This window comes from Pagrus major, chromosome 4 (assembly GCF_040436345.1).
Source record: "Pagrus major chromosome 4, Pma_NU_1.0".
NCBI classification, from domain to species: domain Eukaryota; kingdom Metazoa; phylum Chordata; class Actinopteri; order Spariformes; family Sparidae; genus Pagrus; species Pagrus major.
Window position 1 is genome coordinate 3,820,850 of NC_133218.1, and position 27,803 is coordinate 3,848,652.

The 27,803-nt window shown below is 40.0% G+C and overlaps 3 protein-coding genes across 4 annotated transcripts in view; 1 reads left to right on the top strand and 2 right to left on the bottom strand.

Annotated features, from left to right (window-relative positions):
* Nucleotides 1–513: 513 nt before the first annotated feature.
* On the top strand, nt 514–14,681 carry cpeb1b (cytoplasmic polyadenylation element binding protein 1b). 2 transcript variants are annotated; one of them, XM_073463908.1, is made up of 12 exons: nt 514–618; nt 845–1,016; nt 3,285–3,506; nt 4,866–5,095; nt 6,976–7,231; nt 7,350–7,463; nt 8,305–8,409; nt 9,085–9,221; nt 9,618–9,816; nt 11,659–11,753; nt 12,053–12,133; nt 13,239–14,681. In XM_073463908.1, exons 1-12 carry the CDS (start codon nt 604–606, stop codon nt 13,347–13,349), a joined length of 1,737 nt encoding a protein of 578 aa, XP_073320009.1. In that variant the 5' UTR covers nt 514–603; the 3' UTR covers nt 13,350–14,681. The 2 variants fall into 2 exon arrangements, with proteins under 2 accessions (XP_073320009.1, XP_073320010.1); XM_073463909.1 differs by having other exon boundaries at nt 845–965.
* A 2,410-nt stretch (nt 14,682–17,091) lies between these two features.
* On the bottom strand, nt 17,092–21,388 carry LOC140994952 (small ribosomal subunit protein eS17-like). The gene is made up of 5 exons (XM_073464810.1): nt 21,352–21,388; nt 20,024–20,175; nt 17,884–17,989; nt 17,582–17,647; nt 17,092–17,214 (listed from the first exon to the last, which is right to left on the bottom strand). Exons 1-5 carry the CDS (start codon nt 21,352–21,354, stop codon nt 17,137–17,139), a joined length of 405 nt encoding a protein of 134 aa, XP_073320911.1. The 5' UTR covers nt 21,355–21,388; the 3' UTR covers nt 17,092–17,136.
* Nucleotides 21,389–23,136: 1,748 nt separating this feature from the next.
* The window catches only part of csnk1g1 (casein kinase 1, gamma 1), a 39,888-nt gene continuing 35,221 nt past the window's right edge, over nt 23,137–27,803 (bottom strand). Inside the window, exon 13 of the mRNA XM_073464204.1 lies at nt 23,137–27,436. Coding sequence (XP_073320305.1) covers nt 27,382–27,436 — 55 coding nt within the window. The 3' untranslated portion in view covers nt 23,137–27,381. The remainder of the gene's footprint in view (nt 27,437–27,803) is intronic.

Genomic DNA, 27,803 nt, shown 5'->3' on the forward strand with positions numbered 1-27,803 from the left:
ACCAATAGAAAAAATAATGGTAGCCACGTTTTTTTGCTTGCAAGCACTTTCCTGAGAATAGCCAGTTTTTACAGTTTCTTCCTGCACCAAACGTGACGACGTTATCCAGGAAAAAGCATGGCGTGACTTATTTATCATAAGTCTGGTTTTACTTGGCCTATCAACAAAATTTAAAATCGCCTCTTGCTGCTACGTCATCTTAAATCGGTCATGTGATTTGGACACGCTGGCGCCTCCGTCGACCCCAGAGAGGTTAATACTTTGGGGCATGTCCCAGAATGCATTGTGCAGGATGACTGCAGGAATAAACTTTACAAAATAGACAATATTAATGATATAATATGATATATATATGTCTAAATGAATGTAGCTGTTAATGTTATATTTTTTATTGTTTTTAATATTATAATTCGCTTTGACACGTGCTTGTAGCTGTGCAGTGTTTCTCTTTGATGTGGAGCACGTGAGCCGCGGTGGTTGGCGGAGCGCACGTTCATCACATTGAGACTAATTAACTGCCGACAGACAAACAGCCAAATATGAGCTTTCATCGCAGGCAGCGGTTGATACTGTGGCATTTCTGTTAGGTCGTCAGTTCACATCATGGCTTTTTCCCTGGTGAGTTAAAAAAACAAGTTAAACTGTGAATTTCATGATTCGGCCTCGTCCGTCGTCTGACCTTGTGTGTGCCATCAAACTACCACGTGTGAAAACTTTCATTCCTACCCTGAAACAACTTGACCAGAAGTGGTCTGAACATCAGTGTCCAGGTCTCCTAGCCTTTAGCTTCGCTCTTAGCATGACTGCAGGTTAACTTCTCCTGTCTTCTGGTTCCCTCCTACAGAGAAACGATCCCCGCAGGCCGAGCAGCCCGGACGCCGAGTCTGCGGCCCTGTCCACCTGCAGCAACGCGGACATCTTCCGCAGGATGAACACCATCCTGGGCAACGCTCTGGATTTCACCGGTGTGTGCAACACGCCCAACAACTCCAAGGGGAAAGCAGACATGCTGTGTGGTGAGGTGTCGTTTGTGTCTCACTGATGAACAAAGAAAAGGATCCACGCTGCTGGTGTTTAAATGGTTTAGCTACAGGAAACCCCATTTGACCTCTTCAGACTTCTGCTCGCTTCCATTTTAATGTCAAGTAAACAAAGAAAAGCTCCAAGTCCTCACAGCTTTAGAGCTGAAAATTGATAAGCAAATGGAGAACTCCAAGTCAAAACCCTCCACTTGACCTCCGAGCAAAAATCAGATTAAATTTGTAGTTTAATCAGTCTGGATTTTCATAGACTTTAATCATTTGTCGTATAACTCTGCACATTCAGGGCTGCATGCTGTCTCAGTTCCATACGTTTGGTTTGGACATGCAGTAAATGAGGTCTTTATTGTTGGTCCAAAGGTAATCAACTAAACTGTTTCGTTCTAAGCAAAACTCTTGATGTGATATAAAATGTCAGAAAACTGACAAAGCTCCCTCAATTTCTTAGAAACCTCTTCAGATTTCTGTTCTGTTGCAAGAGAAGCTGCAGCTCCTCAGATCTCAGGAGCTGAAAACCTGAGATGAGTCAGTCAGATCTCTCCACTTGACCTCTGAGCAGAAATCGATAAAGTTTGTAATTTAATCAAATTATATGGAATTTCATCCCCAACTGTTCATTTATGTTAGAATCAATGTTTTATAAAATGTCAGAAAACTGTGAAAAAGCCCGTCTCAATCTCCCAGAAACCCCATTCGACCTTGTCGAATTTGTTTCATTTTAATGTTAATTTTAAAAAAAACTTGCAAAGCTTGCAAGTTTTTGGGGTTTTTTTCCCTAAAAACTAAATTACAGTAGACATGATCTCAGTGTCCGATGTTGGATTCTCCTGCTGCTGTTCAGCAGGTGACATTTTTGTTGTAGCTTTACATTTACACCATAAAATGACTTGAATGAAAGCTTCAACAATACTTAAACGTCAGGGTTAGAATGAATGTTTTTTCATATTTAAAGGCGAAGTTGCATCCCCGTCAAAGGATCACCTTTAACTTTCTCAGCTGGAGTTTGCAACTGTTAAAACTCCTTCACCTTGTCATTATGATCTGTGTGCCAGCAGCTGATTCATGCTGCATCGCTGGTCTGCAGCATTGCAGCACTTCTAAGTGTTTTTTTTTTTACCTCAAGAGTAAGATTTGCCAAGATTTAAGCTCAGCGCAGCGCCTGTGTCCTTCTCTTGAATTAATTTGCTAAAGGCATGTCCATGGTTGTGACTTGCAGTCTTAATCTAGATAATTATACAGCATTAAAGTCATAATAGACCGGCTTGATCTAAGCAGCAGTACACTTATGTTCTGAGAGTGATACTAAAGTGAATCGTATCTTGACGTTAACTGAGCTGAACTTCTGGTGTGGCCTCTCTGCCCCACCACCCCAGCTTGGTGTTGCTGAATCAGGGCTGTAGTTGGCAGCTGGATGGTTTCCAGGCCTGGAGAGGGAAGGGAGGAGCTGGCGGTGCAAATCGCTCCGTCCTCAACATCTGATCAGTCAGCTGCTTCTGCTACAGCGAGCCTCTGCATGCCTGTTTCTTCACTGTGGGTGTTTGTGTGTAAAATAAACACAAAGTCATGTGTATGATAGTTATTTAAATCCAGGTTTGTTTGTTGAGCCTCAAGCCTGACGCTCTTTTTAGAATAAAGTCTGCTGAGTCATTCACTCCCATCTCCCATGCTGCCTCCCACCATGCCGCTGTAGCTCTGCCCCTCGCCTCCTCCTCCCTCTGTCAGCTCGCTCAGGAAACGCAGCTAGACAGAGTAAGCAGCAGCAGCAGCAGCAACAGTGGGAGCAGTGGCGGCCGTCTTCTCACCAACTCGGAGGCGTGCTGTGCCTACCAGAGAGGGGAGTACTTCTATCAACAAGCCAATAGCTCCGACAGGAATTTTTCATTACACAGTTGTTAGGCAAGGAAGCAGGGAGGTGGGGGAGAGCTGATGTCATTAGCAGGGGTGTGCGAGTGCATCAGCAGCCATGTCACATGCTGCTAGGTGGGTCAGTGATGCGGACGGAGATGCATGGCAGTTTCACCGAGCACAGAGGCAGCAGGTTAGCTCCCCCGTCAGCCAGGGTAGGGGGAGATGTGATGAGGGAAGTTTTTTATTTTTTTATTTTAACATGAAACAGTTTTGTGTGTTGACTCTCTCTGAGCCCGTTTCTATGTAACGTAGATTGAAACAACAGTTCTCTTTTAGCTGACTAACACTTCCTCTCCTCTTTTTCTACATCTCTGAACTGGACCTTGGACCGAAAAGAGTCGGAGCTGGCTGCGGTGGGCAGCAGGAGGATGCTCTTCCCCAACTGTGGCAGCATGCCGGGCTCCCAGGAGATGCCGTCATCCAGGGGCCCACCGGGTGTCACAGACCTGGGCCTGGGCCTCCAGTCCCTCCGGCTGTCCGGGTGGGACAGACCCTGGAGCAGCCAGGAGACAGACACACACACACCCCCCTCCCAGGTTCAGACCAGCTCACCCTCCAGTAAGTACACAATCTTTTATTTACTTGAATTGTTTTATGAGGTCTGGTCTCTCTATATTTTATTCAACATAATGATCCAGAGTGAGTTGTGGTAGTTGTTTTCCGACGTGTTTATTTGCTCTCACCATGACTCTTTTATTTTCAACATGTAACATCTGTGAGGCTGTGTGCTTTGATTCATGTAGCTCTCATTTCTATTGAAATATGTGGTGGTGGCTCAGTCTGTATGTGTGGGAACAGGCTGTAGCGTCACCAGGGAGGATGATGTAGCAGTTTTCCTTTTACTGCGTCTCTAGTAATTCAGTAGGCACAAAAACAGTCCAGTGAAGCTACTTTTCTTTTCCACAAACCTACAGGATGTAAGGTTTCTTTTTTAAATTGTAACTAAGAAGTTCAATCATTTTCTAAATATTTAAGTGTATAACCTGTTGATCAAACTCATGCCAAGATATTAATATTTTTCAGCCAGAATGCATACATTTGAACAGGACTAACCGTTCAACTTTGTGATTAACGTGTGAATACAGATGTAAACGCTGACAGTTTTGAGACCAGTCTTTGGAGAGGTATCACAAATGACGATGCCCCACTTGTCGTGACCCCATTTGTGAAGCTATAGTTTTACTGTTGCATGTCCAAACCGACCAGGCACAACTTCATTTAGAGCTTTCTAAACTGGGCCCGCAACAAAGTGGGACAGAGCTTTGAATGCGGCCTACAGCTGAATAATCCCCTCAGAGCCTCATGTTCACTGTTACAGGCCACGCACTACATATCTGTCAGTTGCCAGCTGACTCACTTTGTTATCAAAAGGAAGATGCTGGTTAATAGGTAAGGAATTGCACTGGATTTTGTTTGGAGAAGGCGTCATAGGAATTGGCCTGCAGTGTTTGTGCTAAGGGAAAGGCGTGCAGCTTCTGTTACCAGATTGTGTTTCAGATTGGTAGCAGCCAAAAACACTGAATGTAAAATTGAAAATGCTATGACCATCGATTCACCAGGCATGTTGGCTGCCAACTCGCACAGTGTCTTCTACATGCTAATTTTGGATACATGAGTTTGCGTTAAAGCCTCTAAGGTCTGCAGATTCAGCACACAAAGCCAATTTTACTCACTTTGCTCATCCAGATTCCCTAAAAGAGCAACGAAAGATACACATTTTAGAAAGCAATTCAGCATGCCTCCTGACAAATCAATATGGCTCTGTAGATTCAGCACACGCATCCTATTTTCTCCAGTTTGCTCATCCTCTTGCGAACATCAAACAAGCTAAGGGTAAATATCACCATGGCTACATCACTGAAATGGCTGAGTCATCTCAATGAGACTGTAAATGGTATAATTGTCCTTTGTCTCCAGTGCTAGGTATACTGAACAGTCCCTTCAGTAGCATCCTCGGGAAGCCCCCGGGCTACCTGCCTCCTGAGTCCATGAGCATGACTGCTGACTTCTTGGAGAAGTTCCCCAGCATGGCTCGCATGGCAAACCGTCTGGACTCGAGCTCCTTCTTGGACTCTCGCTCCAGCAGTCCTGAAGACTCGGAGACCAGTGGCTTCAGTTCTGGCTCAGACCATCTCTGTGACATGCTGGTAAGGCCATGATACTTAATCTGCAACTCCTGATTTGTGTTTGATTGTAAGGGGCCAGTCAGGAGGGGAACATTTGTCTGTTTGACAACCAGGTCACAATGTGCTGACATGTAGATAAACATGAATGATAAAATGGTTGCTCTGGCTTTTTAAATGAGGCTTTTATTAGAGATGGGCCCATATTCCAAACTTTAATATATTTTAGGAAGACATGTCACTCTTTGGATCTGTTCCTGTTTTTAATTTGCTGTTTCTTCTGTGATTTATACAACATTTTCTGTACCAGTTTTCTTGATAAATTTCATGTTAAAGTACTTTTTCAATAGTACTAAAAAAAAATACAAAAACTAAATTGGGCATGAGACGATATGAAAATTCATGTCCCGATTATCCTGTCAAACATGATATTATCCCAGTAATCATTAAAATATTAAAACTGAAATTGCAACTGGAGGCAGTTTAACCTTACATGTTGTTAAACTATCACATCAGATGGGAGACATCTACTCATTTTTAAAATCTTTTATAGTCCCTATTCTTAATACAGTCATGCCATAATCGGCACTGTTGGTCTGACTTTCGCTTACAGAATTATTGTTCAAACTCTCTAATTTCCATTTGTTTGTGTTAAGCTGCTGTCAATAAAAATCACTTCCTTTTACAGAGGTTTCATTTTAAAGTCCTTGAAGCTGTAACCCCTCCCTGTCCTGCTAGACTTTTATTGTGTAATATCTGCAGGAAATCTTGAGTCTCAATGACGGTAGCATAAAATGCAAAATGAAGACAAAGGATTTCAGTTTCTGAGGGTTATATAAGTACAGTAGTGTTTAGTGTCCAGGCTCTGACCTTATTGCTCCTTTTTGTAAAGAAAGGTGAAGCTAGACTCGGAGCCTTTAAAATGCTTTACACAGCAGTGATGGTGGCAGCATCAGAAACGAGTGTCTGCCTAGCTTTCAGGTGAGCAGTGAGGCAGCAGGCCAGAGTAAACATGACAGATGGCTTCAGTACATCTCCATGTTTAATACGCAAGTCATGCAAGTGTAACGGCAGATTCAGACGGCTGCCTGAACCATCTCACAGACTGGGCACACTGGATGCCTGTGTACTGCATGGCGGCTGCATTACCGAGCTGCTGCGTCTCACTCGTGTGTTTGTGTTCACATGGGCTATGTTGCAGCTGCATTGCTGCTGCAGCAGCTCCTGCATGCCCCATCTGTTTACATGGAGTTTGACTTTGATAATTATCAATAAATATGACGAGGTGATTTTCCTTTACCCTGCTGAAAGAAGAAAGCTGGAGGGGGAGCGAGGGAAAGTGAGTGCACAGGAAAACTGCCCCTCACCTGTTGTATGTATTCACTTCATGTCTGACATATTCTACATAGACGGCCATTAAAACTGTAGTGAAATGCTGGTATGATGCCCATATGACTGTCTACAGGTCGTTTTCAGGTCGATAACGGCACACAGTTGCGATAGAAATTGGTGAGACTCCGAATCTCTAAATGACGCGACGCAGCAGCCATGCTTGACATGCGCGTGAGAAGCGTGTCCCAGGCATCCAGGGTGAACGGTCTAACCTATTAACTTGGATGCTGAAATGAAAAGCAAGAGGTAACGCCATGCAGCAGCGCTGCACATGCATCCATTGTGTCCAGCCTGTCAGTCTTTGCTTCAGATACACAGGTTTTATTTACTAATGAAGAGAAATGCAGAGCAGCAGATTGGAAAGTCACAGGACTTGTTTCTTTGGTTGGAATCAGTGATTTTGAAATGTATTTGTTCATGTAAATACTTTGTAAACAAATTAGTGGAGTTACCCTTTTAAAATATAATCCGTCTCCAGTAACATTCAGTTGTTTGGACATGTCTCTCTGCAGTCGACTCTGCGGATTTCCCCTCCCCTGCCTTATCTTGCTTCAAGCATGCAGAAGGATCTACTGCGTCTAGGATCCCGTATGGACCCACAGGACTCCAGCTCTCCTCTGACCCCGCCATCCAGTGCCAGCCCCGCCTCCTCAGTCATCTCCCGCCGCTGGCGTACTGGCTCTCCGTGGCCTGGTGCAGACGTGCTGGACCAGTCGGATGATGCTTTCAGTATTGAGAGGGAGGCCCGCCTGCACAGACAGGCTGCAGGTAAACACTTCAAATCCTTAGCCATTTAGATTTTTTTTACAGGTCAGCTTAAATGGTACACATGAAAGTTGTGGTGCCTTTTGAGTATATATGACCTCTGAATTTCTCTACCCCTCAGCTGTGAATGAGGCCACATTCACCTGGAGTGGTCAGCTGCCTCCCAGAATCAACAAGGATCCTCTGTACTCCTGCAAGGTCTTTCTTGGTGGCGTTCCCTGGGACATCACAGAAGGTAACTGCGGCTTCACGTTTACTTCCTGATTTTATGGATGTGTATTGGTGTGCAATGAGTGATTAGCTTTACTGGGCTGTGCTTAATTCCATAAATCCCAAATTCCTGTTTAGATGTAGCAGGATAAGATAATCCTTTTATTGAAAGAGGGAAAAGCTTGCAAGCTACTGCTGACAATGATCCTGATGAAGACCTACCTTCATTTTGCTAAAATAAAGGCATTTTAACTTTACACAAATTATACACTGTAGGCCTTTTTGTTTTTGAAGGACTTTTTACAAGACTGAATAAGTGGAGTACACCTGAAGTTTCCAAAGAGCATCTGTATGTGATCACCATAAAGACCCAGCAGAGCTTTTACAGTCTTTCAGTTTTTTTCCTTCTGGGGAAAGTCAACTTAAGCAATCTGGCTTCATATCAGCTAGAATTTCCCAAATAAATGGCCAATAAGAGATATCCCAATGTCGGTCCGATACGTATTGTGCATCCCTAAAACTAAAGCGTTTTTTTTTTTTTTTTTTTTTTAAAACACAAAATAAGGGATTTTGTTCATATTTACATTCATTTAATGGGTGCGTTTTATAAACAAGGCAAAAATCATTTGCTGAATTCATCACAAAGATAAGAGTTAAAGGACTTCTATTTAACAGGAGAGAAGAACTGTGAAGCCAAAATGGAATAAATGAAGTGTTTATATTTTGAGTATTAACTCAACTTAACTTCCCACAACCACACCCATCAAAACTAGAGCCACATTCACTGAAATACTACCTCCATTTTACTAAAAACATCTGCTAAATGAACAGCTTGTCCGTCTCACTCCCTCATTCCTTTATTTCAGCTGGGCTCATCAACACCTTCAGTGGGTACGGCCCTCTGACTGTGGAGTGGCCGGGTAAGGATGGAAAGCACCCTCGCTGTCCTCCCAAAGGTAATGTAGCCAAAGGTAACAACAGGCTGGTAGGCTATTTTTTTTATTCTTCAGGGTTTTAGGGTGGCACTGTGGTGAGCACATGGTATGCTGGTGAGTTTGACTGTCGGGCCTCTAGAGCAACTTTGGGTGGTGATACTGGGGCGCAAATGTAGCAGAAGACATGGTGATAGATGCATGGAGAAATCAAAATGACTCTCAATGCATTAGACCTAAAGTGAGTGTCTGTTTGTGGAAGCTTATAACTGTTTTCTGGTTTTCAGAGGTATTTATTCAACTTGCTGGTGTTTTAGGCCGTTAGACTGAGCAAATGTTCATCTTTCCGAGCACACATGTCTGTGAAAGTAGAAATGTCTCAAACTTTGACAGATGGTTGCAGCCCTAGTCAGATAATCACTGCCTGATCTAATGATTATTTTCATTATAGATAACTGAAGATATATTGATTACAAACAAAATTGACTAATCCAAATTGTTTGTAAAAGGCCAGACCAAATTAGTTTTCAACAGACAAAACACTGCAAACTGCCATATCATAACTACTCACTTGTGTTACTGGCATTTTTATAATCGTTATAGTAGCTGCCTGAACATTGTGAAAGTCATTCTGTCAGTCTAAAATCACACCACAATAAATTGGCACTGGAGGGGGGCTCATTTTTCTGGATCCTAAAGTATTCTATGTTTTAGGCTATGTCTATCTGGTGTTTGAGAATGACAAGTCTGTGCGGGCATTGCTGCACGCCTGCTCCCAGGACCCGTTTCACCCAGAGGACAACCGAGAGTACTACTTCAAGATGTCAAGCCGCAGAATGAGATGCAAGGATGTGAGTAGAAACTAAAACCTGCACTGCAGTCAAACATTTCAAGTAATGTGAAGCACGAATTTGAGATGCTTGTACTTTTCACACCATTTTCTACTTCTACTCCACTACATTTTACTTTCCCTTCATGAAACATTTCATGGTTCCAGCTTCTCAAATGTGAAGATTTGCAGTTTTATTTTGAATTTTGTTAACTTTAAACGTAAGCTTGTAAACATGTTCTTGAACCAGGACTGGATCATAAGATGTCAGATTTGGTAGCTACAGCAGTTGTATATCATTGTGTCAGATGCTGTATCCTGCATCATTGTTCTTCAGTTCAGTTCTTCCAGTAAATGAAACAAAGTTTGGTATCTTGTCAACTGATTCCTGTGACACTTGTCAATTTTTCTGGTACAGGTTCAGGTGATCCCCTGGGTGATCTCTGACAGTAACTATGTGCGTTGCCCCGCCCAGCGTTTGGACCCCAGTAAGACAGTGTTTGTCGGTGCGCTGCATGGCATGCTGAACGCTGAGGCGCTGGCCAGCATCATGAACGACCTGTTTGGAGGCGTCATGTACGCTGGCATCGACACGGACAAGCACAAGTACCCCATAGGTGAGACGGTCAGATTTTTGGCTTTTCGTTCTTTAAGTGAAACATGCTGAAGGAAAATTTATTTGTATGTGCATGCAGTTTGTAGACATGTTGTAAAGTATTTGATGTCACTAGTTTTAACTTCAGCATACTGTTAGCTACAGCTATAGGGTTCAACAAAGAGTTACATTTGTATTGGTCACATGTCTTCAGTTTTGTTTCTGTGTTCAGGATTCATCTTGAATCAAATCATGTGCACTTTGAAAATTAAATGTTGCATTAATGAACTTTGACAGACTATCTTGGCAAAACTTTTTTTTAAGAAAACACAGGAGAAAAAAATTTAGATCAGACCTAGAAAATGGATCCTCAGGAAAAAAATTGCTTCACTTGCCCCTCAGGGCTTCTGTATACTTCAAAATAATAAGGAATACAGAATGCTTCACATTCACATGGATTAAAGTTCTCCGTCGCTACGACGGATTTCCATCATTCAAACTTAACAGAGGCGACTTGTGAGATCAATGTAGATCGGAGAACTGTTGGCTGATTTTTTTTTTTTTTTTTTTTTTTTTTTGTAATTTTTTTATTTTTTATTGACAGATTGTCACACTCTACAGCCAATTGTACCGTTAACGGCGTGTGCGCGCCTGACCAATGACAGTGTAGTGACCCACATAGGGCGGGATCTCAACACGGAGCGGCGCTAAAGTTTAGCTGCTTAGCTAGCAATGACTCGTCGCGCTGCTACGTTATCAATTGAGTTTAGTCAGCACGTGAGAACTCGTCTGACACTGAGAGTCTCCTGTTGTGTGCTACATGTGTGAAATAACTATAGTCTGGACTTTGTCTGCAGTGTATCTGTGTAAACTGCTTCATTCAGCGTCTCTCCCTCCCCTCTGGCACCGTGAGTTACCATGGTTACAGGAACGCCCTGAAACTTTATAATGATGATCAATAAGAAGTTTTTGGTTAGTTTGACTGTACAGAATCATGAATGTTGCCTGATTGTAGCTCAATGCTGAAATCTTGTATTATAACATATAGAACAAAGCCTCAGAGCTTCTTTGATTATTAACAGTATGTTAGTGATGACAGAAAGGTGATAACTCGCCATCAGACTGACAAGGCTGCAAAAGTTGCTGTTTGTATGATGTATTTTTCTGTTAAACGATAAGAGGCTCACTTTAAACAATATTATGAATAATAATAATGATGATAAGTAGAAAAATAGCGTACTGAAAAGTTCTGTAGATGGTTGATTATTTGAGAGAGTAAAACTTGAGAGAAGCTTGGCAAAAAAAGGCATTGATTTCATAGATTGAAAATTACATTGAAAAGACAAAAAACATTTTAAGTGTGAATAGAACAGCTGTTCAGATCATCCTCCTGCAAAACACTGTTGGTCAAATATTTAAACTTGATGTCTGCATTAGAACATGATGTGGGGTGAGGCTGTAATTCTAATCTTATTTTTTTAGCACGTGTCAAGTAAAATGTCCTGTAACATGTTTCACAAATTACAAATGACTTGGCTACAGCTCGAAAAAACATTTCAGTCAAAAGATTTTTTTTTTTTGCTTTAATCCATGCATTCATAACAACGTAAGACCGTATTCAATCAATTTCAGTGTGGTCACTGTGATCGGCGTATTCGCTGTACTTGTGGATTCAATTTCTTGATTAAACTTTGACGTGAGGATTTGAGCCATAAACAAAATGCAACTATTGAAAGTGCTGACTGTTGAGGAAACAGTCTGGACCATTTGGCCTCTGTCATTGCTTTCAAATATCTGTTTATATAAACTTGATGTGGAGATTGTTTGCTTTGCCAAACTAAATTATTGACCTTCTTGTGTACAGGCTCTGGACGTGTCACTTTTAACAATCAGCGCAGTTACCTGAAGGCTGTGTGTGCAGCATTTGTTGAGATCAAAACCCCCAAGTTTACAAAGAAGGTAAGACGATGCTCTGTAATCAGTCTTTGTAATTTCTGTAATCAATAATTAGTATCTCTGCTATTGTGGAGAGCCGTTTGAGTGACTGTGATTAAATGTCTAACTGGAAATGATGAATAAGGCTCAAATCTTTGCCTTTTAATTAAAAAGAGTGAAAGTCAAACCGCTATTACGAACTGCTTGTAAAGCAAAAATGCTGTTGCACTGTTTATTTTTGAAAGTCACTGGTGCTTAATCAGCAGGTTCTCACTAAGTGGTGGAAGCTTTTTTCTCACTGCGGCTTTGCCTTTCCCCTTCAGGTCCAGATTGACCCCTACCTGGAAGACTCAATGTGTCAAGTTTGCCTTCGTCAACCTGGGCCTTTCTTCTGCAGAGACCAGGTCAGTGGAAACTCATTTTTCATTACATCTTTTTGCTGCCTCCTGGAGGGCTTGATGATTGTTGGATGGTAGGTTGTCACATTGTGCTCTGGACAAGGTTACCAGTGAAAGTGTTGTATGGGCCCCAGTGCGTAAAATGTTTGACCCTCCTTGACGAAGCAAACTGGTCCATGTACAACCACAAATTTTGGATGAAGGATGAAGAATTGCTTCCTTTAATATTACCAAAAACACCAGACTTGCATCATCTTGAGATGGTTTGGTTTAGGAGAGATGATTTGTATGGCACTTTTAAATTTGTAATGTAAAATGCTTTTTCGTAAGGCATAGAAATAAATCAAAACGATTAAGAATCCAGTGACAGGGTGATTAAAATGCAAGTACACAATGCAAAATCACTTTTTGAATTGTGTTTAGAGTTCCTCCACCATGCTTTATCGTGTCTGTGCAGCTTTCTTGTGCAGTGAGGGATGATGGGTTAGAACACATTAGCCTGCGCTCAGTTTCAATTTTACCTCCAGAAAAAAGTAGTTAAGATCTTGTAATGAATCTTATTTATTACCTGATCGAGTGACGGTGAAGACTAGGGCTGTCACTGTTCTCCAAATCCATGATTCGATTTGACATTCGATTTGATGATCATGATTCAAATTTTGATTAACAATAGCACAATTGTCAGTGCTGGAGGGGAAAAAAGTTCAGGAATTCTTTTTTTTTTTTTTTTTTTTTTGTGTAAAATTGAGTGCAGAGAGGTTTTGGCAATGTTTTTTTAAGGCTTATTTTGACCACGAGGCTGAAGTGCACCACTACCCAATGTTCTAAATGGGTCTAAAAGCATTCATGTTTTCTTCCCGGCAGTTTTGATTTCTGTGTGCACACGAAGCGCAAAATAAGGCTTTAGTCACAATAAACCAAAATTATTTTATTTATATTTAACCAGGGAGTCCACAGATTAAAATCTTTTGAGGGAGACCTGGCCAAGATGGCACACCATTACAGAAATTAAAAATAATTTAAGAGCTATTGTGCACCTGAACATGTTTCACCAACATCATGCAAGCTGTTGTAAGTTACTGTAGCTCAATCCCTGTCTGTTGACACGCAGGCCTGCTTCAAGTACTACTGCCGCTCTTGCTGGCACTGGCAGCACTCCATGGACATCTTGAGCAACCACCGGCCCCTCATGCGCAACCAGAAAAACAGGGACTCCAGCTAGAACGGATGAATCCACACACTCTGAAGGGCCAGAGAAAGAGTCCCTCTCTACGGGACGAGGCTGCCCGCCGAGGAGAGCACGTGTGCCAGACGTCCCTCAGTTCGAGGGCACCATGGCACTCCACCAGGCACTGGGGATATCACTGTAGAAAATGTTCACTTTTGCACTTGCTACATTTTTGCTGTTCACAGTGGCACTATGCACAGTGACCTTGTTGGGAGAGACAAGGGGCCCTTCACACTTATGCATTTTCCCGGACTTGTGGCCAGACAGAAAGATGGGAGTCAGCCTAAGGTTAAGAAGTGGATGAAAATGCCATTTCTTTTTTCTTTTTGTTTACATGTGTTGCATAGTGAAGAGCAATCACGCGAGTCTCATTGCCGTTCATTGGCAAATGCCATACAGTGCCTTTAAATTTTTATTTTTTTCCCCTCCTCCCTCCCCCACCCCCAGTTGGCGTCCGTTTTTCCTGTGCAAGCCAACTGGTGTTTCTTACTTTTGGGAGTTGAATGTTGGGCTTCATTTAACCAGTCGCATTTCAGACATTTTTACGCAGTTTTTTACTAATTTGTACACAAACGGTTTTAAGTCATGACATGAAAATTTTGAACAGAATTCTACCAGGCGGCTGTTTATGGGAGAACCCCCCCTTTTATTTTCCTTTTTTTCATCATACATTTTTCTGTGGCTATTTTTTTCTTTTTTAATTTGCCCTCCCAAATTTCAACTGAATGGGCACAAATGTTGGAAGTACTACTTTAAACTTTGTTAGTCCAGTTATATTAAATGTGTGTAACAATAGTACTGGATATGCTTCAACTGGCAATCCATCAATTTCTCAAGCAACTGATGGACCCTGTTGAGACCAAATTGAGTGAATGAACAGATTGTACATAGTTTGATTCTTGCACTTTTTAATTTGCACGTTTGGAGAGGTGGCAGTGGTTTTTAATCACTTTTGTACATCAGCAGGGGGACACGCCTATGTTAGAACAGCTGCTTGTTTCCTGTTGAATGTAAGAACTTCCACTTAGCTGATGATAAATTTAATCTATCCAGAGCTTGAGTAGACCCCAGTAAATGATTAAACTGCTTTCTTAATCCCATTTTGCCTTCCTGTTCCAGTTGGACATAAATGCATAATAAGCTGTGTGCCAAAGACAAGTGTCTTTTCTTTATCCATTAGGTTTGTCATGCTGAGCTTGTTGTCCCTTTAGCCCAGCTGCTTTTTAGAGTTTTGAAAGTCTACCTCATTGTGGTCTGCCAAGTTTGCTGCTACTTACAGTTGTGGAGTATGTTCAGATTGGGCACAATAAAGGTGTTTAAGCATTACCTGACATGTCTGGACTCTTAATCAATATAGCTTGTCTTTTGGAGTTCTCAATATCATGGTTTTGTTTATCCACACTGACTCATTTGGAAGCTTGTAATGTTTGTGGTCTTGTCTGGCCGATGATGGTCCATAATCTAATTTACCTGCTAAAAGGAAAATGCTGCTAATTTGTTTACAAATTAGGATTACTACACAGCGTGTGTCAGTTTAATGGCCATTGGGTTATTTATAAATTTAGCAATTTCTGTAGGGCTGCAACTGTTAGATTTTTTTTCTCTATTAATCTGTCACTTATTTTGGCCTTTAAAATATCAATCAACGTTTCCTAAAGCCAAATATGATGTCCTCAAATGCCTTCATCACAACTAAAAGGGTTTCCTGTGAATGCAGTGAAAAACAGAAAATATTCACATTCAAGAAGCTGGCATCAGTTTTGATTACTACTTTAATTACTCAATGATGGAATTTTCATTTTTTGGTGAATTTGATAATCCTTCAGTCATGATCTCTTCACCCAATACGATGGAAAGTCGGATGAAATTTTGTAGTCTACAAAACATTTCTTGAGCTTCACGGCAAAAATGTTATAGCATTTTCCTGAACAACTGAAGTAGCTGGGGACTTAACACCGGGGAAGCCCCATAGATTGACTCCATACAGCTCGTCCAGTATAATCAAAGTCTCCAGGAGATCTGAGTGATTTTAAAAGATGGTTATTTACACCTTGGTGAGCTTGTGCACCCACTTCAGACGGGGATCACGCTAATTGCTTTAGCTTAGCAGCTACAGTTTTTGGCTTAAAGGGTGTAAATTCTGTCTTTGCTAGGATAATCTTTTTAAATTTTCTTTTCCATGTGAAATTTTTTGGTTGAGCCCCTCTCATGCTGAGCTGTTATCAGCCCACAGATGGATCAAATATCATCTTGACGTTCAGATGATTTTCATGAAATTTAAATTTTTATGATCTTTGCACAACTGACAGAGGTTGTTTTAAGACTGAATTCAAACAACATCCACAATAACAAAGTGTTCAGTATGCATACAGAGGGAGAGGAAGTATACAGAGGGAGAAATCACTTGGCAATTTGTTTTCTTTTTGTGAATGCATCATTTAAATGTAATTGATTGCACCATGCTGCAGTAGCAAAACTATGGTAAGCTGAGTCAGAGATTGAATAATAACCAGTTGTATTTAAAATAAGTTCATAAATCACTACCAGCTTTTACAAAAGGGTCATTCCATGTCAGCCCACCCAAAATCCAGAACTTGGCAACGTGTTCATTTAAAAAGGGTGTTGTTGAATGGTTACAGTAATTAAATTGATTACAGGGTCTATTTTTTTTCTTTTTACCAGTACAAAGAATCTGTCATCTTCAAAAATTCATGTCTTCACTAGTTGTCACTTTCTTGCAACCAGATTTTGGCTTTGTGCTGTTAATAGTTGTCACATCTAGAAGTACCCACATTTTGAGTTATTTTGACTGTAGATTTTCCCAAGAAGGATTATTTACATTTTGTATATAGTGAGCATGGCGCCATGAGCTCACTATCACATAAAACTGCTAAATGATCAATTATGAACACACTTTTTAAATGACTTTATATTGTAATCCATTTTGCAGTAATCTACCCAAACCTGTTTCAGGTGGGATTATCCCAGATTTTTGACAATGTATAATTATGTGTATTGAGCTGATTTATTCATATTTTGTCCAGACACACAGAACATGACATAACCTATATGCAACAAACCAAGCCATTACAAGCTGCAACTTCCAGAACACAGTCGGCATCAGACAGATAGAAAACCTTGAAGTCAACGAAGTATAAATATCTACTGATGAAATAAAACCACTGAAGTGTGAAAAATTTGCTAATTTAAAAAATTAGAAACGAGTGTAATATAACATCTTTGAATTTCTCATATGCAATGAATATCAACACTTTTACATAAAAAAACATCCCATTATTAACTAACCATTCAGCAACAACCATTTAAATGAAAACATGTTGCCAAGTTTCTTGAGGGTCTCTTGGATGTTCGGGACGTATTTCAACCCAATCCAGTGAAAATGAGCATTGGTGAGGTTTAAGAAACAAAGACTTGCAATAAAGCTGATTTAGCTCTGAGGGCCAAACTTAAAAAGTATTTGGACTACAGTTATAGGACTTTATAGGTCCGATGAATTTAAAATAAGTTTGAACATGAATTTTTTCAAGAAAATCCACAACATGAACCGGGAGGCCCTCGGTAAGTTGGTAAGGAATGACCCATAAGTGAACGCTGAATTTCCCTGTGTTCTGATTACCATCAGTGTGAAACTCTACAGTTTTCAGCAGCCTGAAGGTCGACACTGCGAAGTGTATGTTCAAGATCCAAAATATGGATGAAGAAAAGGGGGACAATCCTGAATAATCATTTCTCTTTATTAAGAAGATGACTACACATGATTTTACAGTCCTCGTGGTGTCTTGAAGTTCATTCCAATAGTTGGCTGAGTGACTTGAAGATTGGAAAGGCCACCGAAATCCTGCAAGAAGAAGACAAGGCATTAGTGATTCAGGTAAATAAACAGGAATATTAATCACAGGCAGCGAATCAGACAGGGTTATTTATTTTAATCTGGGAAAGTCTGAAAAGCTACTTTAAGAAAACCTGTTATTAATTACTTTATCTGAATGTAATCCTGATCTCTCTGTAAAGCATTTGGTCAACATTTGTTTTTAAATGTGCTCAATAAATAATGACTGGTCTTGAATTGGTATTACAAGTCAAAATGTCTGCCCATGAGAAATATCTACAGGTACAGGCAGGGACTTTAATTACTAAGCGGCCAAAGTGAGAATCTTCTGGTTTAGAACAAAACCTCAAAGAAGCAGAGTATGTTTTACACTCACCAGCATCTTGAGCATTTCCTTAGTGTCTGGATCCACCTCGATGAGCTCCTGGTCCAGAGCAGAAATCTGAAGGAAGAGATAAATAAACAACAAATCAGCTGCCTGATCTGGGTCTTTTTTCTTTTAAAGCTTGAAAGCAAGTTAAAAAGGTGTTTTGTCTCTTTTTTTGTTGCTTTACAACACGATTTATCAAACCTGGGGAACCTGAGGCAGCAAAATTCATTGCCAAACCAAACAACCAAAGCACTGATTAAAACAGCAAGATATATTTGAGTTTCCAAGACAAAAGAGTGATAACAGACCTCTGGGACGTAGTTGTCTCTCCTCTCTCTCTCCTCCTCCTGCAGCTTGATGGAGATTCCTCTGACTGGACCGCGCTGGATACGTTTCATCAGATGTGTCACATACCTGAGACATAAACAGGAACAGAAGTTTATTACCAGTAACAGAAACAAGTCCACAGCAAAACACTATACATTTATAATATTAGTTTATTGACACTTGATGTATGACAATTTGATTTACTGTAGCAAGTAAAAACATCAGATACAAGCTGGTTACACATTACTGACTACAAAATGAAATATGTAAATAACCAATTGATTTTATTATTTTTAATCAGCATTTTTAGATTACTTTGGTAACTTGTGATGCACATTTAGCAACATTTCTGTCATTCTGTCAAGTGCAGGGCTCCAGACTATTTTTCCACACTGGTTGCACTGGTGCACCTTTTCATTTAAGTGCACCCAATAACACAGTTTGACTTTGTTAACACATTATGTACATGATTGTAAACGAGAAAAAAGATGTATTTCTTCATTTAAATGACATGCAACAAGAAATTTTGATAATCAACCAATGAAAATGTTTAGTTGTTCTTAACAGATTTTTGTATTTACAGCCCTGTAAAAATGTTTAAAAATCTACATATTCATAAGCTTGTCTTCATAATTACATTATCGACTTATCGATGTCCTTTATAATTTTTGCTGACCTCAATAGTGCCTGTTGTGTTTACAAGGAGGGTTTCCCTCCATTGTAAGGCTTCACAGCATTATTATTATTTAGGTTGTGTGGTTTTGTTTGATTCATGTTGGATATTTTAATACTCTTCTAATTTCCAGTCTGAATATTAAGAATTAAAAGTTAATTGTGTGTACTTGCATTATTATGCTATTATTATATCAGCAGCATAAAATGGTCTTAAAATGACAATAATATGGTTTGTGTGAATTATTTCTGGGGCCATCGTCCAACAAAAAGTAGTTAGTGTGACCGATCTAAATATTTAGCAATACTGAAAACACTTTTTAGTTGCATTTGGAATTTGAGGTATTGTGCAACTGCTCCTAACTCAAAACAAACAAATTAGAAAAATAATCATGACCACATTGCCTGAGTCAATGATTATAAAAGGAAAACTTTCAATTAGTAACCACAAATAAACTGTTAAATATGGCCGAGGACCCATCAAGTTTATTCTACATTTCGCAGCATCAGTGTAGAGCAAAGAAAATCAATCAACTCAGTAACAACGATCACTTTGTGGTGTGCCACAGTCTGAGTGTACAAAAAAAAGAAAAGAAAATCCAGCTTAATTGAACTCAGTGTACTATGTCTGCTGAGCATTCACACGACTGACCTCCAGCTGTCCAGACAGAGCACAGTGAGGTGATAAAGTCTGCTCCACACAGAAGGTGGGAGCAATCGGAACACTTTCATCAGAACACATAAATAACTGCAGTATAACAAGAAGCCAGCACCTGTTTCTTCAACAAAAGCACCAATTAAATTCTCAGCAAAAGTCCTCCATTCTAAGAATAACCTCATTAAAGTGGGTAAAATGTTTAATTTAGAAGAACAGCTGCAGGACATTACAGCCGTCTGGTCTCTGAGGGAGTATACTGCCTGCTGACTCACTCACTTGCACTCTCACTTCAAACATCAACATTACATTCAGACTTCATTTTGACGTCAAGCCTGAAGGCTCAAAAACTACAGCAAAAACAACTGTCTCATTTTGACAGCTACAGATATTTTACTTTAATCCTCAGAACACAGTTAACACAGCTACTTTACTGCTCATCTTTTGATTATTAACAACACCACACGCCTAACAGCTTTTAAAAAATGAGCACAAGCATCACTAACAAGGCAGGTTAATAAATGGACTCCAAAATGACAGATATTCCATCATGCTACACTGACTTCTCTGTCTCAAGAGCCTGCTTTATCCTGCTGCAGCAGAAACACTTTCAGGTCACCGTCAAATCTGAGGTGAACTTAAAAAGGTGAACCAGCCTGGAACGAACAAACAAACACAATCGCTTGATCTGGACAAATCAATTAAACTGATTAGACCATCTGAAGGGGCCAACAGCAGCTAGCAGGAGTGCATGTTTCTGCAGTACACTCAGAATAGCAGCCAGTTCTACTTACCCTGCAATTTTGTTGCGCAGAGGCTTGCTGGGGATAATGGCGATCTCCTCGCACACCCTCTTGTTGGTGTGGAAGTCACTACCCAGACGGGTGTAGTACTTCTCGATGATGACCCTGGCGGCCTTTTTGACGGTCTTGGTCCTGACTCGCCCCTGAAGAGCAACCAAACAGAGAAGCAGTTGAAAAACATGGCAGTAAAACTAATAACAAGGGAAATCACATGGAGTAGTTGATGTATTAAAGTGGATTGCATTTTTGGTGGTCAAGTTGAAAATATTCTCAGCTGAGATAGTATTTGACAAATCATTCAGCAAATATCTGTCACTAATTCATTGTTTAATGTTTCAAAAGACAGAAAAACAATCACCAAAACACCTCTAGGCAGAGATATGATGACTTAAAGAGTGGGAATTTGCCACAATAGTACAAATCACAATGTTTGGTTACAATAACGTCCAGGTAGAAAGCCCCTGCATCGAGCATTACCTTACACACAACTTAACTGCCTTTTTGCATGATCTTATTACAAAGTACTATAAATCAACAGCCGTTTATTCAAGCGGCACATTTCCACTTGTTCTTACCGAAACCTGCAAATCTCCTCAGACTGTTCTTAACACATAAAACCACTGCAATTACACTGCAGAGGACATTTTACATTTTTTCTCAACGCACATCCAAGAGTTTTCAATCTACTTAATGGTGAACTAGAGAGCAGATTAAGAGCAATTTAATCAAAGTAAAAGACAACCACTACTTTTTCAGTGTACATACTTTTTCAGTATATCATAACACCAGTATGACCCCTCTGTCAATGACATAAGCTAAAAGTGTTGCTTAAAACGAATTCAGTCTATTAGTTTTGACCTGATCAGTATAAAATCTTGAAATAGTTGTAGGATTTGCTCGGGTCTTCTAAGGTGAGACCCCTGTTATCATATCAAACATTAGCCCTGGTCAGTTATGACCTCTTTTCTCTGTAATTAAAGGCAACAAAGTCAAGTGACATATAAAAAGCATAAAATTACATAAACCGATACAAACCAGCGCTATTACTTTATCAGTAAAAGTATTACTACATGTGTACCGGTGACATTCAGGCAGTGGTTTTAACAGTTTGGTGGTCGGTTAGCTAGCACCACAGGAACATTTAGCCTGTGTTTACATTTATTTAACTCCATTAATGTGCATCAAAACCCCGCGTTTAGAAATCTTTGTGCCATTTGTGTGCAGACTGATGTTTGTAACAGCTTGGTGGGCTGACAAACAGTGAGGATTGAACAGGATTGTGAGGACCGATGAGGTGAAGTGATCTGTTCTGTACCCACCATGTTGACTCGGACCGGTGGAAGAGAGGCACCGGATGTTCATACAGGAAGTTTATAGTTGACAGCCGCCGCTGTCACAGCGCCGCGGCCCACAGCGACCACTAGCGGCGAGAGGTGAGAAGTGCAGGTAGGAAAGGAAACAAGTCATGCAGTAATTGTATTTTTTCATGTTTTATGTTATTGAGGTTTAAAAGATAGATATTTAAATTACAATATATGTATATCTGTTATATTATATTATGTTATTTGGGTTTTTTGTTATATATATTTTAGTTTTCTAAATCTTTTTTCTTTTGTTATGTTTTGCCCTTACTTGTAATCTTAACAATCTGATGATTTGTTGTTTCTTAATGCATGTAGTTGTCATTTGCCATGTCACAAGAATTTCTACTCACAATCACCCTGTGTTATACTTTGCATTCGACAAATAAAACACTTCTTTGTTATTGTAATTTTGACTTTTTTTTTAATAAAATAAAATTAAGATGAAACAATAGTGTGTATTTATCAAGGTTTAATTTTTTAATAGACACATTTTGATCTTAAGCTTTAATCTGCAAATAAACTATTAAGAACAACTGTGGAATACAGTAAGTGTTATAGGAAATGTACAATATTTCCTGTGAAATCTAACATAAGTGGAAGCTAGTGGTGATCTATAGTTGTTTTTGTATGTGTAACCCTTTTTTTTAATGATGTCGTTCGTCCTTTAATCATTTTTGTTCTCTCTGTCATTTACCTTAGTTACGTCACTACGGTGAATCACATCTTGAAAAATAAAATGGAAGCTAGTGGTGATCTTATACACAATACACTAAGTTAAACCTTAGTTACCCCCTCTGAAAATGTTGATCACACTTCTGTGTATAAAGTATTTGCAGACGACTCCCTGTTATGACAATCTAATAGATTTTTTCGAAACTTGTGAAATGCAATTCCATGAGGCTGAGGAAGCCTTCGCCTTGTGTTTTTTTTTTGGTAAACAAGGCTCATGGATTTTTAGCTAATTCACTGTTCAGCATTTATTTTTGCTCACTAAGTCAGCAGTGTTAAACCCCCGAGGTCAAAGCCCCCTAAATGATCTCAAGATAAAACTAGGAGTAATGAAATAATAAAAGAAGAACAAGTACTCGCTAGAAAAATTGTGTTAATTTTCTCTAAACTTTGCTTTTGTAACTGTGAAAGACTCAATAGACATCGTTAGGCCTGTATTAACAGTTACTGCTGTATGTTACCTGAGACGAGGGATATTGCTTAAATTTACAGACTTAACATGTTTTCTAGAGTAAACTGCCCTGTTCTTGTCTTGAAAGATATATTGAATGATTTGCTGTCTATGTTCACGTTAATGGTCCTGATGGTATGTTATGTTGTTGTATCCCTAAAAAAGAGGGAAAGGATAAAAATCTAGTCGAGTCAAGTATGATCAAGTAAATTTATAAAGAAAAAGACAAAAAATGTCCCCTCCTCTCCCCATTTCTCATACTGTTCATACACAATGAAAATCTGTGTTTTCATTTACTTTGAAAACAGAAAATAATCAGTATGGATCTGATAAAAAAAAAGTTCAGAGAAGAAAGATTGAAGTCCTGAAACAGTCACAGAGACAACCTTTTCTCATCCATGAACACAACAGCTACTGTGGCTGGTTTTGAACGTGAAGGTATAAATCTAACATTAAGGTAAACTAACTTGATCCATCATCTACATGTTTGTATATTTGCTATTTCATTAAGTCCAAATCTAAACAATTAGTACAAAATCATCTCACAAAAGACATTCCCACAAGGTGGAGAGATCTTTTATTTTACATAAAAAAGGGTGCAAACTGGAGTTTCCCTTTAGGTGTGGAGGGAATAAAAAGTGATTTTATAAGGTTCATGTGTGAAACATTGTATTATATGAATCCAAGGAGGAAAAAAAAAAAACATAGGCATCTCAGATAAAAAAGGACCTTTTACCTTTCTGTAAATTAAAAATCTGAAACCATAAAAAGAAGAAATGTGGGTCCTTCATTCTTGAAGCCCTTGACTAACTCATTCAAATACATTTTTGAAGTGACATTCATATTTCAACACAATAATATTTATTTACAGTTTTAAGATTTCTCTTAATCATAGCTCTGAAAAAAAAACAATGCTGAGGGGAGGATAAACTCTTGGAGCTGTACAATCTGATTTTCCACAGTCTGAGAGGGAAACAAAAAAATAATCAAAGAATACATATTTTATATGGAATCCCAACAGAAAGAACAAAGAGTATAATTGTGAACTCTGTACAATTTACAATTTTCAAATAATCATCACAATATTGCAGTAAATGTCACCCTAAACCTCTCCCTCAAAGAAAAATATACAGTAAATCCAAGACAATTCTACAGTACAGCAACAAGAAAAAAGTGCCAGAGAACCCAAAAAAGACCGAAGCCATTCATTCACACGTTAACTGTCCTTTGCTTTGATTTACACAGCTTTGACACACAGGAATGTGAGTTACACACAACCAAAGCCATAAACACAAGTCTGACTGAAGTGAAGTTTATCAGAAATAATGGGAACTGAAATGGAATGTGCTGTGAGAAGACGTGAGGAAGGTTTTTATTTTTACATGAGGACTGGAAGCCATAACGTCTCACTGACCCAACAGTACATGAGCCCTACAGGTGAGAAAAGTCTCTGGAGTCAGACCGCTCGCTGTCGTCTCCAGATAAGCCATGCAGATACAAAGCACACAGAGTACTCCTATATGGCTCTGTATGTGGCCCAGAGAGTAAAAGTAAATACATCAGAGTAATATATCTATATCTACCATTTCAGTCGTGAGCTAAAGAACCAGGCGACTGACAGTTTGAGGAAGAAGCCAATGTTGCAAAGATGACAACTCTGAAACAAACTCAGTCGATAAAAGTGGTGTTGGTTTCTCCTAAAAGAAAGAAACTGACACAAAACACTTTGTTCTTTCTTCCTGACGCTCTTGAACCTCTCCAACAACACTTCCTGGTTCTGAACTGAGCCGTGATTTTTCAAAAATGACAGTGGACACGTCGAGGACATAAGGTGGAATGGTCAAAAAAAACATTCAACTTCATATTTTCCTGGCACAGGTAAAAAGGCATGGGCTAGTAGTCTCAGGAATGGCACTCGGGGAATTCAGGGGGAACATTGAAGGCTATATAGTCTGGATATCCATCTCACTACACAGAAATACTTTCAACTTTTCTCAAGTAGCTGGAACGAAACAGTCCAGGTGCCTGCTGATGCTTTGTGGGGAGAATCACAGGCAGCAGATGAAGGTTTTTTTTTTTTTTACCAACACAGGATCAAAATACATAATGTTGAATGTTTCACAGAGACAAAATAAGTGATTTTAACCTCCAAACCAACATCTAACTGCACGTCACACCAGCTAGCACAGGAGTCCACAGGTGAGTCTGACAAACGTCACCTGTCCAACACACTCAAGAGGCACTAAGACATCTCAAACAAATGAATACCTGTCATTCAAATAGCCTGTTTTCCCACCATTCCCCTCAAATCCTATGTGTGGAATTACTATGATAATAATGACCAAGAAAATAGACAAAAAACAAAACAGAAAAGGTCCCGTAGATTTTCATATTCAAGTACTTTCATTAACACAATAACTTAGACCCCGGAGTAACTGACATATCAGGGGGTGAGAAGGAACCAAAAGCTATACAGTGTAAATACACGCAACAAGCAGGTTTACATACTGATTCATCGAGATAGTTTGCAACATCTACAACATTTCTAAAGATGATGGAGCAGGTCCACAAAACGCCAAATCTAACACTCCACTGAGAGCTGATTCATCTAGGACTTGCATGTGTGTGTGTGTGTGTGTGTGTGTGTGCGTCTGTGTGTGTGCATGCGTGTGTGCATGCGTGTGTGCAGAGAGGAAAGGGGAAGTGTCATGGCACAAAAAAAAGGAGTGGGTGGGGATAAAAATCAATTTAAAGTGTATTCCCTGCACCCTATAGGGAAGAGGCCTAGCGTACGAGGCAGCTACAATTAAAGTAATAAGCACGTTTAAAGTACAGTATTAAGAAGGCAGGGTCTCGTCAGGGAAAGCCGGGGTCAACAAATGTAGTGCAGTCATGGTCTCAAGCTTTTTTTGTTACCCTCTCTTTCCCCATAAAACCATGGCTATTTGGAATGGAAAAAAAAAACAAAAAAAACAAAAAAAAAACAAAAACTGCATTAAAAAAAATTCACATTAGCAAGATATAAAATAAAAAAATAAAACACCTATGTACGGTTTCACTCTATGTTCGGAGGATAGGCAAGGTGACATATCGAGGATATTGTTTCAAGGCAGTCCTCCATGACACAAAATTAAAAACAAAATGGTTATGGACACGTTCACTTATCCGCCCGCTAAGGTTTCCTCTCCATCCAAACATAAAACATCGCTTTGCAGCACAGGGGTCTTCAGACTGGACACGCAGGGGGGCAGGGACGCCGTAACACCATTACAGATTATTACACCAAACCTTCCATTTGGCATTGCTCTCTTGGGAATACATCAGCGTTACAAGGGAAGTCATTAACTGCTAGCTGGGAACAGTCCGCAACTTTGGGCTTTTATTATACAGGTGACCCCAAAGATTGCGCTGCGAATCTCATAACCGTCATTCTGCCAACTTCCATCTGGTGATGTGATGTGGTGGTCGACTGGTCGGTCGGTCGGTTGGTTGGGGGGTTAAGGCATTGGACAGTAGCATTGAGAGGCTGTGATTCAATCTCCAAAACACATCACGCCAGTTTCTCTTGTCACTCCAAAGCAACATCCCCCAGTGTGTACTGGTGTAGAGTCCATTATTAACCATCACATTATTAAAATCATTTAAGAGCCTCCCACCTTATAATCCACTTAGTTTTGGTCTCACTTTTTTTCCTTTTCTAAACATTGGTCTCAACTCCTTAACTGCAATTTCCTTCCCATGCACATGACAGATTATATAAATGCTCCAAAGTCATTTACTCTTCTGTCCATACATTCAGTGTGTATGTTTTAGAATTAGTAAGAAAACTGGTGGCAACCAAGAGATAAATAGCATAAATAGCATTTTTTTTTCAGCCCCATCTAAAAGTGTCAGGTTGCCGTTAATGATCGCAAAGCCAACAGGAGCAAAAAACTGCATGAGAGTCAGTAGAGACTGTAGTGTGTTTTGACAACAGCGTGGTTAAGTGGGAGTGCTTTAACCAAGCAGCGTGAGCAGAAGTCATCCTCAGAGAACACAGTGCAGGAGGCGTCTCTGGTCTTCTGTTCTCTCAGGCCCGGGTCCCAGTGCCAGGGTCGACCTCTTTTTGGAGGAAAAAAAGTGCAGGGGCCAAAATGGCAGACTGATGCTCTTTGTGTGCCTGTACGTGAAGATAGGCAGTTACACTCTTGGCTCCTCGTGTGTTGAGGTTTACATTCAGTCCCACGCCAGGAAAGACCAAAGTGTCTCAATGAGTTAGCAATCTAACCAGGGGGCAAAGCATTTTGAACTGGGACTTGACAGAGGGGAAATGAAAACGCGAGTCACACTATAAAAATCATAGTATGGGACAGGTTGAAGGTGGCAAGATTCCACAGGGAAGATCTGTGTCTTCCTTTGCAATACCACAGGAGAGAAACGGTAGCAAAGAATGTGCCAAAAAGAGGAGAGAAAAATGAATGCTGGGTGTCTTGGGATGGGGAAAAACAAAAACAAGGTTATCCTCTGCACAATTCCAACAAAAAGGTTCCCCGTTTGGACGACTGGCCTGCAAAACAGTCCCACAGATCTTGGAAGAAGGGGGGGGAAAAAGACAAAAAGAAAAACTTAAAAAAAAAGGACTCCCATCAAAAGACACAAGCGTCTTGTACATCTCAACAAACCATTTTTAACGGGTCCCTCCAGAGAACATTTCAATCAAGATCTTTGTTGTCTCCCTCTTTTACTCTGAATGGAACCTTATTGATTTCTGAAATCACAATCAACTGAGCCGGACACTTGGAGCGTTTCAAGCCGGTGGTGGATGATCATTTGTGCCTCGGCGTGTTCTTCTTCCGTTTTCGCTTGAAGAAGCAGCAGCACCTGCAGACAGAGACGGACATTAAACCGACATGTAGATGAGAAAGGCTTCAGATGAAGCAAAAAGAAAGAACAAAACATGAGCGGGCTGCTTAAATTAGTGTGTTAAATATTACAATTTGATTCTTCCAAATCTGGACATGTTTTTGGGATCATAATAGTGAGAACTGCAGCTGGCAAAAGGTTTGATTAGTAAAACATTAGCATCAAGGACGAGATGGATGGGTTCCCATCCACCAAGTGTTTGCATGCTTATTCACCTCCCACCGTTTTTAAGAACAGAAAAACAGCAGAGAACTACAAACTGCTGCAGTGACTGAAGGAAGTTTTTCTCCGATGCAAAAAATGGGGCAGTGCACACAAAGAGCAC